Raw genomic sequence first — 14,206 nt, 5'->3', positions numbered from 1 at the left:
CAAAGTTCTAGCCTACACCGCTAGCAAACTGTAGCAAGTTCCAAGAGGGACTTGCTGACAACACTTTCCCCAACGTCCTGCCAAATATACTGACAGAAAGCACCACATGGGGCCTTGAGCTACATCAATAAAGATCAAGCTATTCAGTGACAGCGACGGCAAGAGACATAATAGCTCACAGTGGTGGTGATAGGAACCAGACGTCCACCTCTAAAAGCTCCATCACAGAAAGTTACTACATGAAAGGGTTATGAATTCACTGCCTGATGACTGAGACACTGTTTTGAGAAGATTTTTGGCCTAAAAATAGAAGCTATACGGCTGTATTTGCAGCAAACCACTGTGTTTACATCTCAAACACTGAACTAAGCAGAGGTTTTGAGAGTAACTGGTGGAATTTCCCTTTAACGCTGAATGCTGTTTTGTGCTCAGACTCAGTACAAGGCCTGTGTCTCCTGAGGGCGAATAAAGACACCCTAGATTAGAGATTGAGGTATAGATTACCACCACTAACGCCAAAACTACACAATATCACTGCCGAAACACACACATGCTCCAGTTACAGCTCCAAACAGTGATCTAATTACACAGCCCATCAGCCAGAATACAGCCTGAGGATCCACATTCATCTCTAATACGCACTAATTCAAACAGCTGTTTATTTCATTTACTCACATCTGGATGGATGAATTACCTCAGACAACTGTCAACACTGAGTCCCACGGTCTGTGTGAAAGTTTGAACCAGTGCAGCTGAGCTTTACAGACCTATATTACTGTGAAAAAGTCTTTGGACGTCTGAGAGAGAGCAGTCTTCACAGTTATCTAATCTAACACAATCTAATGCAATCTAATCTAATCTAATCTAATCCTTTATTAATTTAAATCAGGCGCTGTGCTCTTCTGTTTTCTTCAAACCAACATATTCATACACTGCAAGATAGGATATCTTAGTGAGTGTAAACATCTTAAACGTAATCAATATATCTAATATTTCTCATTATGAGACTGTTGTAAGAATATTGTGAGATTATTTAACTTATTTCTAGTCATTTTACTTGTTTTTAAGCAGTTTTATCTTATAAAAGTGTCTTATTTCATTGGCAGATCATGCTATTCGTTTTAAGCATCATTTCTTAGAATTAGCAAAATTATCTTCATTATTTCTCAAAGCAACTAAACTAATCTGCCAATGGAATAAGACACTTTCACCAGATAAAATCACTTAAAACAAGTAAAAATGTACAGAAACAGGTGGAATAATCTTATAATATTCTTACAACAGACTCATAATTAGAGATATTAGATTTACTGACTACATTTGAGGTATTTTCACTTGTTAAGATCTTATTTTTTCAGTGTAACTCTACTGAAAATCACACATTCAATTTACTGAACACTGTATTTATGTTTATTTACATGTATTCTAATAAGAGCTGTCAAATGATTTGCATAATTAATTGTGATTAATTACATTTGTCTTATTTGCTGTAATTGAATGAACCCTACTGAAGGATTTCTATGCATGAAGCAGTGCTTTGTGTAGTAGCTAGATAACACAAGCGCACAAAATAAGCTTCATTAGAATGTATTTATACTTTCAACCATTCAATGACATTATTTTGAACGCAGAACCTGAACGCAGCTTAAATTTTCATCACAGACGTCACTAACATCACTAACTATCTGCTAAAAACACTCGTACTGCCCAGATAAACCATTTTTACAATTTTCTTATGTGTCTAAGAGTTTTGCACAGCACTGTATGATCGTTTTGTGCCAGTAAAAAATCCTTAAACGATTGTGATCCAACCGAATGTGCTGTAACTCTCGGCTTGTTTTTACAGTTAATCCGGTTTTTAACATTTTAAGCATTGCTTTGGAGAAAACAGCTGGAGGGCTTACGGTCGCATGGTACTTTCGGTACATCCCCATCCTCAGCAGCTTGTTCAGATAGTCCTCCAGCTGTTTCTGTACAGGAAGACAAGCAAAGTGTCACTTTATAGGTCTTTAAGTACCAACATGCCCTTCTACAACACAGAGGGACCCTAGGTCCTTCTAGATCTTCATGGAAGCTTAATGATTTCTGTAAAATTAAAATAAAAGGTCTATAATTTCTGTAATTTAATGCACTATTGAGTTTTAGCTGCAAATGAAAGGGTTAAAATCTTGAAATGCTTGACAGAAAATCGTCCAATCAGGACTGTTTTCTCTGTGGTATCTAGGCAGATACAGCTGAGCTGCTCTCCCATTGGTTAGGACTTCAGGAGCTGGACTGAAGGCCTTACACTTTAAATTAACTACCAACATAATTAGGAATTGACAGAGGAATCAACCAATCACGCTCTGATTTACAATGGCACCAAAAAACATCACTCTAGTCCTTCTAGAAGTTCTAGATAACTGACTGTCAATATGAGTCGTAGTCTAAGCAGTGTTTCGGTAAGTTCTTAGGAATGTAAAACAGCAGCAGCAGCTCTATGTCAGAACTCTTTACTGAAAGACTCACTGTAAAACTGATACATACAAGCTCAGATACACACCGATCAGGCATAACATTCTGACCACCTCCTTGTTTCTACGCTCATTGTCCATTTTATCAGCTCCACTTACTATATAGGTGCACTTTGTAGTTCTACAGTTACAGACTGTAGTCCATCTGTTTCTCTGATACTTTGTTAGCCCCCTTTTACCCTGTTCTTCAGTGGTCAGGACCCCCATGGACACCCACAGAGCAGGTACTATTTGAGTGGTGGATCATTCTCAGCACTGCAGTAACAGTGGTGGTGTGTTAGTGTGTGTTGTGCTGGTCTGAGCGGATCAGACACAGCAGTGCTGCTGGAGTTTTTAAACACCTCAGTGTCACTGCTGGACTGAGAATAGTCCACCAACCAAAAATATCCAGCCAACAGCGTCCAGTGACTGATGAAGGACTAGAGGATGACCAACACAAACTGTGCAGCAGCAGATGAGCTATCGTCTCTGACTTTACATCTACAAGGTGGACCGACAAGGTAGGAGTGTCTAATAGAGTGGACAGTGAGTGGACAGTGTTTAAAACCTATATAGTAAAACCTATATAGTAAGTGGAGCTGATAAAATGGACAATAAGCGTAGAAACAAGGAGGTGGTCATAATGTTATGCCTGATCGGTGTATGATAATGACCGTTACAAGATTCAGATAAAACACATGGAACGTCTTTTAAACACATCGTCACTGTCCAAAGGGAAACAAGAGTCTCTGAAATAGCAACTTTAAAAGTGAGGGCGGAAACATTTCTACCTTTTAATGCAGGTAAATGTAAAGACGTTTTACACCAAATTATTTTTGAGCACATTTAAAAGGACAATCATTGTGAGATGAGTAAATGGGGATGAGTAAAAATATAAATAAACTGGAGATACATGTTTTATTTTGGACAGCAACAACATAAAACAGGGACGTTTATCTTATTCTGGACGGTGATGACTGGATTCTTGTTGTAACTCTTAAAAATTAACAACATATTAGTTTTAAAAAAAGGAAGTGAAAGAAAAGCAGATATTTTCCAGGGTTTTATAGTTTATAATTAGGTAAAAACTAGACATGCCACCAGTAATGTAGTGGAATTACTACATTTTATGAGTTGATGTTGGTAGAATTGTATAAGACTTGTCATATTTGGCCTGTAATGTCTTATGATGGTTTGATATTGGATGATATGCTGCATTGTTATATAGAGAGCTGGAGTTACTGACCCTTCTGCTGGACACCTGCTCCTCTCGGGCTAACTCGTCTCTGGCCCCGCGTGGCAAACTGGGCATCTGCCTCGCCTCACTCTGATTCATACTCTTCCTCCGAACTGTGTGACTGAGAGAGAGAGAGACAGAGAGAGAGAGAGAGAGAGAGAGAGAGAGAGAGAGATGAGTTAAATCCACTGAACTGCAGATACTGATTACAGAAAATCTCTAAGTATCATTTTCTTACATCTAAAATCGCTCTATAATGTTGATCCACACAGTCATTCTGACAGACTGTAGTACACTACAGGAAGTGTAGGGGGCGATATGGCTTCTACTGTTTCATTTAAAAAGCTCTATAATGTTCATATGATCCACACAGTCATTCTGACAGACTGTAGTACACTACAGGAAGTGTAGGGGGCGATATGGCTTCTACTGTTTCATTTAAAAAGCTCTATAATGTTCATATGATCCACACAGTCACTCTGACAGACTGCAGCTCTAGTTTCAGCCCAGTCCAGTATATTCATACAGGACATGTCGTGTTATTGTACAGATTGTGTTGCACTTACTGTTCATGTCGCACATGTGAGAAGCAGAGAGTGAAAAAGAAGCACAAAAGACAAAAAGAGAAGAGATGAAAGGGAAGGTGTGAGAGACAAGTCAGTTTGTGAAATCCTGCTAAATCTATCCACTGTAAGCGCTATTATTGTGAAACGAAAGCGTCCAGGAGCAACAAGCAAAGCGGCAGACCACACAAACTCACAGAGTGGGGCTGCCGAGTGCTGAAGCGCACAGTGTCTATCCTCTGTTGAATCATCACTAAAGAGTTCCAAACCGCCTCTGGAAGCAACATCAGCAAAAGAACTGCACATTAGGATTTTTACTAAATGGGGTTAATGGCCAAGCAGCTGCACACAAGCCTAAGATCAAAATGCACAATGCCAAGCGTCAGCTGGAGCGGTGTAAAGCGCCACCACTGGACTCTGGAGCAGTGGAAACGTGTCCTGTGGAGTGACCAATCAGCTTCTCTACCTGTCAGTCTGATGGACGAGTCTGGGTTTGGCGAATGCCAGGAGAACGTTACCTGCCTGACTGCACTGTGCCAGCTGTAGAGTTTGGTGGAGGAGGGATGATGATATGGGGCTGTTTTTCAGGGGTTGGTCTAGAACCCTTAGTTCCAGTGAAGGGAAACCTTAATGCTTCAGCACCAAGACATTCTGGACACTTCCAACTTTGTGGAACAGTTTGGGGAAGAACCTTTCCTGCTCCAGCATGACTGAGCCCCAGTGCACAAAGCAGCTCCATAAAGGCATGACTGGGTGAGTTTGGTGTGGAAGAACTTCAGTGGCCCTCACAGAGTCCTGACCTCAACCCCATCAAACACCTTTGGGATGAACTAGAACAGAGATTGTGAGCCAGACCCTCTTGTCCAACATCAGTGTCTGACCTCACAAATGCTCTTCTGGATGAATGGGCAGAAATTCCCACAGACTCTCCAACATCTTGTAGAAGCTTCCCAGAAGAGTGGAAGCTGTTAGAGCTGCAAAGGGGGACCAACTCCATATTAATGCCTACGGGATTCATAAAAGCTCCTGTGGGTGTGATGTGTAGGTGTCCAAATACTTTTGTACATATAGTGTCTCTCTAATGTTGTAGGAATTTTGGAAAAATATCTCCAAAATATTAACGCTACCCATATGTTATTATACTTTGCCTTGCTCTGAATCACTGTACTGCACTGTACTGTACTATTTTTATTCTTTGGTTATAACATAAATACAGTGCCCTCCACAAATACTGGCACCTCAGGTAATCATGAGCAAAATAAGCTGTAAAAATATTCTTAATTACTTATTCTTTTGACCTTTCATTTAAAATATTGGCAAAAATCTAACCTTTATTTAAGGTATAATGGTTGAAAGCAAAACTAAATCTTGTCATGAAATAAATATTTTTCTTAAATCTACTGTTGGGACCCCTAGGAATTCTCAAGAGTGAAATCTAAGCGAAGTATATTCCCATTCATATTTTTTGTTTTAAAGTTCACCTGTGCGATTAGAAACGCCAGAGGTGAGTTTGGTGTGGACGCAGAAATAGCCAGAAAAGCACCTCATCCCCATAGTGAAGTCAGTGAAGTATGCTGGTGGATCTGTGATACTGTGGGGCTGTTTTTCTTCCAAAAGCCCTGGACAGTTTATTTGAAGACATGGTATCACGAACTCCATCGAGTACCAGCAGAAACAAAACCAGCCAGGCTTAAATTGGGCCATAGTTTGGATCTTCCAGCAAGACAAATGATCCCAAGCAAGCCTCAAAATCAACACAAAAATGGTTCAGCAGCAATATGTGCCCAGAAATGGACCGCTCACTGCTAGCTGTTAGCGCTTAGCTGTGTTAGCCTTAATTGTTAGTAGCTTTTACCCAAAATAACCTCTTTTTGGAAGGCTAGCAAACTTTTAATCATCAAAATGTGGCATTTCACAGAAATCAAACATTCGTCTCACACGAAGAAGCTCTAACGCTCAAAAAAGCCTCAAGGTTTCACTATTAAGCATTAGCTTACCTCAGCTTAAGTTAGCTTACATTAGCAAACAGACACTATGAAACCAGACACTCTACAGAGCTGAAGTACTCTGAAGGCTCTAAAACGACAAAATAAAGCAAAACACCAAAAAAACACAGCTTAGATTTTTATGAATTTAGCATGTTTAAACTAGCCACATTGATGTTGGCACACAGGATTATGGGAAAACCTCAGGAGGCATTGCTTAATACAGACATTAGATTGGGACATGACTGGGTGTCCTGCCTCAAAACACTGTCTATCAGTGTTTGTTACGTTTCAGACATAGCCGCCGCTAAAATGCTAGGCTAGAAGCCACCCTGTGAATTAGCCTGCATGCTAATCTCAATGAGAGCTGGTGTCGGACCTGCGTGTGGGCAGCGGGATCCTCATGAAGGTTTTGTAGCGCAGCAGCTCCCTGTGCAACTCCACAAAGTGCTTCTCCTTCCTCTTCACCACCCAGGTGAAGTTCCCGTGCCTCATCTCGATCCTGAACACCACCGGCATGGCCTGGACCCCCACACCAACAGGACAGAGCAGAACAGAGGTCAATAAAAAAGGCCGTGTGGTTTTCAGTCCCAGACCTGGTGTTTTCTCCTGTTTTCACCGAGTGGTTTGGTGTGAAACGCTCTGTTCTAGAGAAACTTACTGAGTCAGAACTGTTCACAGTGGTGGTGATAGGAACCAGACGTCCACCTCTAAAAGCTCCCTCACAGAAAGTTCCTGCATGAAATGGTTATGAATTCACTGCCTGATGACTGAGACACTGTTTTATGATAGTTTAGAGAACTTAAACTCCATTCATGGTGGAGGGATACATGCAGGGCGCTGTGAGGCAAAATAGTCCCCAGAGAAAACTTATTATTTCAGATTTTCCACTATTTTCCATCATCAACATTCTATATAAACTCAGAAGACTCGTGTAGGTTCACTGGTGGTTCTGGATAGTAAATAAAATGTCTATATCTGTGCTGTAGTCATGGCGACCCCTGGTTCCTATCACCACCACTGTAAAGACATCTGAACCATTTCACACCAAACCACTCTGAATCACCCTGTTTACATCTTAAACAGCCGATTATAAGGGAATTTTGAAAATTTGGTGGAACTGCTCTTTCAAAACTTGGCTGATCGACATCATCTGGGGTAAGTGGAGGGTGGGGGGGACTGTGCTGAACTGTCATTTTAAGACTTGACTGAACTCATTCATACGTGGGGATCTGTCTTTTATTTATAGAGACAGAGAATTATGCAGAAAATTATGCAGCTCATTCTCATATTTCCAACTCAAATACGGCATTTCTGCTCTATTCAAATATTAATTATTAAAAATCTAAAAAATATTAATTTAATACCTCTTACAGAAAAAAAACAAGACATTTTATGACCTTAACTATTTGAAGTGTGCATGTGTTCTACAGACCCTGGACACGCTCCTCTGGTTGGAGGTGTTGAAGCGGTCCTTCGCTCTGATGAAGCGCTCCACCTCCAGTATTTTGGCGGTGATGGGAGTGGATCTGAGGAACACTTGAGGGTCCGTCTCTTTAAAGCCCACCATGCTGTACACCGCCGAGAACGGGATGCGTAACTCGCCTACAGCACAGAACAGACAGATCAAAGAGACAGTTCAGCAAAAAATAGGTAGGTAAATAGATAGATAGATAGATAGATAGATAGATAGATAGACAGACAGATGGACAAGTAGATAGATAGATAGATAGATAGATAGATAGATAGATAGGCAGACAGACAGACAGACAGATGGACAAGTAGATAGATAGATAGATAGATAGATAGATAGATAGATAGATAGATAGACAGACAGCTAGACAGACAGATAGACAGTTAGCATGGTGCTAACTGCATGCCTAAATCATTGCACACTTGCTTTAAACATGTTCAGTATCTCTAACAGACTTGATTATGTGGTTTCTGACACTGTATGACTCACTGTTCTCTATAAACATGGACTAAAGTAGCTTGAACAAAAGCCAAAAATGATCCTTTGCTCTCAATTAATCTCAAAGTAAAAGTGTACATGTTCACCACTGAGGTGTCAGAATAAATAAGTAAGTAAATAAATAAGCAAATATATTTGTAAAAAAGGTGGGACAGAATGTGAAATGCCAATAAAAACAGAAAGCAGGGGCTACACGGTACATGCTGACCGCCGGTTCGATCCCCTGACCGACAGTACGTGACTGATGCGCCCTAGATCAAGGCACCAAGCCCCCAACTGCTCCCTCTGGGCAGGTGTGCTTACTGCCCCCTAGTGTGTGTGTTCATTAGAGTGCATGTGGTGTTTCACTGCACGGATGGGTTAAATGCAGAGGTGAATTTCTCTGTTGTGGGATTAACAATGGTCATTTAACTTAACGTGAAACCTCAGCCACAAGTGCAAGTGTTCGAAAAGAACCAAATCGCTCGGGATTGTGTAGCATCACTAATGAGAGATCGTAATAGTGAGTGACTGTAGAGTCTGTCCTCAAACAGGTACAGTGTGATTAGAAAAAACAATCCCCTGAAAACTCACTCGTGCTGAAACAGCGTTTCTGTTTAGCTGCGTCTCCAAAGCAGACTAAACCTGGCTGATTCAGACACAGTGCAGTTGCGTCATCGCTTACGGTCATGTGTATCCACCCTGTTGCAGAAGTCGGAGTGTGTAATGCTGCAGTGTGGGAAGAAGGAAGAGAGGTGCTTTGGGAAAATACACCAGATATTGTGTGCCTGAGAACAAAGACTATGCTGGACATGTTGAGGCTCGTCTGTGGTATCTGCACCCGCCCATCATCTTTGAAACATACAGAATGGAAGGTGCTCAAATGGGCAACAGTGTCAAACTAGGTCTGCACCCATTTCTTTGGCTATGCTACATTCATTTCCATGGTTACACTGGGTCTACACCCATTTCCATGGTTACATTAGGTCTACACCCATTTCCATGGTTACACTAGGTCTACACCCATTTCCATAGTTACACCACACCCATTACCATGGTTACACTAGGTCTACACCCATTTCTATAGTTAAACTACACCAATTTCCATGCTTACACTACACCCATTTCCATAGTTACAGTATGGTAACTATGGTTACAGTACACTCATTTCCATGGTTACACTAGGTCTACACCCATTTCCATGGTTACGCCATGTCTATACCCTCTTCCATTGTTACACTAGAACTGCACCCATTCCTATGGTTACGCTACGCCCATGGTTACACTGCTTCCATTTCCATATGGAAAGACCTATTTCCATGTCATATGCTACACGTTTCTATGGTTACACTATGTTCAGTCTCAGGGCTATGCTACAGCTGTTTTACATTATAACTGTTTCCATGGTCTACACATATTTCCCTGTTTAAGGTACACCCATTTCCATATTCAGGCTGCACCTGTTCCCACGGTTGTGCTACACCAGCACAGACGTTCTCAGAGGACACTACTGGCTGAATACACTGAAAATTAAGAAAAAAAGAAAAAAAAGTGAAACATAAACAATATTCAGTTTTATAGTATTCCTCAAACCTCTGAAACCAAAACTACACCACGATCTGTCACTCCCTTAACACTCTCTCTCCACTTCACTCTGAATGACTGAACAGTATCGACTCTCCACTTTCACTTCCTTCAGCAGCTTCAACCGAACAGAGCTTCTCCAAACCCTGACCAGCTCCTGACCGCAGCCACTGCTGCTGCACAGAGAATGAGGGGAAGTTAATCTTCACCTGCATGGTTTGTTTCTCCGGATTCACAGTCCACTTCCTCCGCATAGTCTCCGATGTCCAGCTCCCGAGTGTCCAAACTCTCCACGGTGTCGTCCATTTCTGAGAAGCAGCTTTAGCGTGGGGCCGGGGAGACCCTCAGACCGCCCACGTCACTCAGCAGATGGCCCGGCCTACAAACACAGAGATGTTCAGCAGATCAGAGAGGCCAGTCACTCCCCTGTATCAGGTGTCAGCAGCCGTGAGCGCTCAGACGGTTCAGTGCTCAGGCTGGTTAACGTCGACACCCCTGACCTTTGAGTTCATTAACTCACTCAAATCACACAGACCGTCATTATTAATAATTACCCAAAGCAATAAAACACTCTCTTCACCACGACAGACGATGTAGAAACCTGCTGAGGAGTATTATTCTCTCAATGCTAAAACTATTATCATTATTATCATTATTATCTGTATTATCATTATTATTAAATGAGATGAATGTTGTTTATACACTGCCATTCAGTGTTTAAAGTCACTTTGTATATTAACAATTGCAATTGTTACTTTAAATACAACAATAACTTGCACAATATAAATTTGAATCTTATAAAGTAGATGACAAAAGGTAATTTTAGATATTTTATTCAACATTTCAAGGACCGAATTATTATATACAGTACATTCTGTACTGTAATGATCTATCCACACCCATTTCTTCTGTTATCTTCCTCAACAACTGATCTCCATTTTTAAAATATGAGGAATAAAAAGGTGGCCGATATGCCAAATATTATAATATTGCAATACTTTAAGACGTTTTCACCATAAACAAAGTCACAATGTTAATTTTTCAAGGAATCTGATCAGTTGGAACAGAGAAAAAAGAGCCAGTATTGCTACATTTAAAAATATGATCAAAAACTGTACATTTTTATTATATTTGGTACTAAATCCAGTTAAACAGACTCTCTATAATGAAAAATGCAGTCAATGTCTACAAGTACTGACAATATCCACAATATGTTCAGAAAAGCATATTATATTGAGACATAATTTATCATGATAATGATATATATTGTCATATTGCCCAGCCCTACTAGGCATTCTGGATATTGACTGTATTAGAACGGCAATGTTGATGTTCTCCAGCTTTCTCAGTCACTTTAGAACCTCCCACAGTTCTGTTCATCATTCTGCACACGTCTAACATTTCCTTTTTACTTTATCCTGATTATGTGAAATCTATAAAACTGTGCATTTTTAGGCAAATTAAACTTCTTCTACTTCTTCTTGGATAGTAAATAAAATGTCTATATCTGTGTTGTAGTCATGGCGACCCCTGGTTCCTATCACCACCACTGTAAAGACATCTGAACCATTTCACACCAAACCACTCTGAATCTCTCTGTTTACACCTCGCACAGGCAATTATGGGGGAATATTAATAAATGGGTGGAGTTTCCCTCTAACACCTGCCAACTTTCCAAAGAAACAGGCCAAACATCACCAGCAGATTTTAGCTTCTAACAGTTCAGCATGAAAAACTGTAAAAGGGAAGTGACAGAAAAAAGCGCGCTACTCCCTTTGACCTCTTCTATGTTTAGCTTGTTGTCTTGGAGGTCAAAAGGTCATGGCTGAACATCTGTAGAGTAAACTGAAGTCTTAAAATAGCCCTGGGATCAGGACACAGAGTCATTCTCACATTAAAAACATCAGCATGGGGTTCGTTACTGCTTCCTGTACTCTCCACAGGCTTGACTGACCCGGACCAGAACGTCCCACGAAATACACGTTTCATAACTGAGCTCAGAAAACAAACACAAACACATCAGCAAAACAATGTGGAAACAAACACGCAGGTTTACTAACATTGGCACCTTCGCAAACCCAGTTATGTTCAAATCTTGCCTTATTAAAAAGGTGCAGAGCTGTAGCTTAGCCTCATTCGCAAATGTATTTATAGGAGTTTTCCTGGAAAACTTGATGGTAAAATAGTGGAACATCTGAAAAAAACAAGTTTTTTGTTTCGCCTCATAACACCCTGCATGTATTCTATCACCATAAATGGATGCATAAGAGGCCAAAACTATCATAAAACAGTGTCTCAGTCATCAGGCAGTGAATTCATAACCATTTCATGTAGGAACTTTCTGTGAGGGAGCTTTTAGAGGTGGACGTCTGGTTCCTATCACCACCACTGTGAACAGTTCTGACTCGGTAAGTTTCTCTAGAATGGAGCTTTCGGAAGATTGAAAAATGGTGTAATTTTCACTTTATGCTAATAAAAGACAAAGTAAAATACAATAATACTAATTATGCAGAGCAGCGGTCGGCAACATGTGACTCCAGAGCCTCATGCAGCTCTTCTGCTGCCGTGTTGCGGCTCCACAGCTGAATTAGATTAGTAGGTAAAAATAAAATAATCCTCCTTTACAGTAAAATAAAGCTCTGCTGATCGTTCAACACAGTTTAACAATAAATGGTCTTAAACTCTGGAGTTAATGTAGAACTGCTAATTCACCCTTTAACCCTGAAGATCAGCGCAGACTGCTGGTCACCATAGCAACACAGACAACATCTCGCCTAGCTAGTAGCTAACGAAACGGCAGCGAGAGAGATTTAAGACAAACATCGATAATTTGGAGATTAACAGATTTATTTGTGTTTATAATTATTCCAGCTGGTTTCCTGATACGTTTAATCTGCAGCGAGAAACTGAAACACTAAAAAGTTACAAAGCTGAAGTCAGTTTCTCATTCACCAGCTTCTCGTTCAAATTGTCCCGTTCCACCTTAAATGGTGCTGCAGTTACATTCTGGCACCTCAGGCACCATTTAAGGTGGAACGGGAGAATTAGAACAAGAAGCTGGTGAATGAGAAGCAACTTCAGCCTCATAAAAAGTCAAACATTGAGAGACATTTTACAAGAAACTGTTCTACTTTTGAGGCAAAGTTTCCTGCTGGAGATGCGAGAAAAGCAGCTATAGCTGAGCTAAAGCTTAAAGCAGAGCAAAGTCAGTCTGTGTTTTCGTTTATGTCATATACATTTTAGCCTTTACTAGTGCATCAGCACATACCAAGACATATATACAGCCAAGATGGTAAAATGGACACAAAACGTTGTGGCTTCCAAGGTCGTTTGATTTTTAATAAAAGGAGAAACGGCTCTTTTTAACATTTGGATTGCAAACAAACTGGCATCAAATGTAACTGCAAAGCCACACGCTTAAGTGGGAAAGTAAACAAACACACTTCAAAACATGACACAGCATGTACCTGTCTGTTACCTAGAACTGAAACTGAATCTGTACAGTAAAAGAAAGCAATAATTGTTCCTTTTACTGGGAGAACTGGGCTATAGGGCAAAATATATCATAATATATAATATAATATCATAATAATTCAAGTTTTTATGATACACAATATGTCATGATATAGACATAGCTTTCCTCCAACATCCGATCCTTTCAGGTATAGCTTACATTAAACATACACAGATCAAATACATATTATAACACATGATACTGAACATAATATTACACATAAAGCATATAATACAGCAGATCCTTCACCAATTATGAGATGTTTATGCCCTTAGTTGGTTCAATATCTAGAAATTGTCAGGAATTTAGTTGGGCTGTCTTGGAATTTACCATCATGTTAGCCTAAATATGTCCCCCCGTTCTTTAGAGCCGGTTCCACACAGTAACCTGGTTAATACTGAACATGTAGACCCTGTGAGAGGCAGTGTGAGGGACACTGTCTCTGAGCAGTGCTGTGATTAGGATGCGCTCACTGCCAGTGAGTTTAGAGCCAGTTTGATCCACTAAAGCTGCAGAGCCAGAAACACAGAATGTGTGGAATGACTGTGACACTATCAGGCTGACACGTTTATGAGGTTTACACTGTAAAACAGACTTTACACAAAGTTTAAAGTGACAAATAACCAACGAACAACAAACTAACCAACCAGAATTTAGTGTTTTTATGTTAGAATACTTTGTAAAAGGCTGTAAAATTGCTAACATTATGTAAATGTCTGTCTGTCTTTAGTTGTGAGTTTATTTTCCTTTCACTACAGTGTTAATCTGATATTAATCACCTCCTCCCCGATTCACAAATCTCTTTCCTCATGCCATCAACAAGTAACACACGTCAGTGCTGCATGTGGTTCAGTTCACTAGTGTTACCTTGTTCTATTTG

The 14,206-nt window shown here is 40.3% G+C and overlaps 1 protein-coding gene across 1 annotated transcript in view; it reads right to left on the bottom strand.

Annotated features, from left to right (window-relative positions):
* Positions 1 to 14,206, bottom strand: part of LOC118804800 (phospholipase D1-like) — a 62,587-nt gene that overhangs the window by 31,184 nt on the left and 17,197 nt on the right. The window contains exons 2-6 of the mRNA XM_036565451.1: positions 10,022 to 10,191; positions 7,713 to 7,882; positions 6,657 to 6,799; positions 3,739 to 3,850; positions 1,905 to 1,970 (exon numbers count right to left, since the gene is read on the bottom strand). Of these exons, the coding sequence (XP_036421344.1) occupies positions 1,905 to 1,970; positions 3,739 to 3,850; positions 6,657 to 6,799; positions 7,713 to 7,882; positions 10,022 to 10,118 (588 nt within the window). The 5' untranslated portion in view covers positions 10,119 to 10,191. The remainder of the gene's footprint in view (positions 1 to 1,904; positions 1,971 to 3,738; positions 3,851 to 6,656; positions 6,800 to 7,712; positions 7,883 to 10,021; positions 10,192 to 14,206) is intronic.

This window comes from Colossoma macropomum, unplaced genomic scaffold (genome assembly GCF_904425465.1).
Source record: "Colossoma macropomum unplaced genomic scaffold, Colossoma_macropomum, whole genome shotgun sequence".
Lineage (NCBI taxonomy): Eukaryota > Metazoa > Chordata > Actinopteri > Characiformes > Serrasalmidae > Colossoma > Colossoma macropomum.
This window is presented reverse-complemented; position numbering and strand designations above follow the sequence as displayed.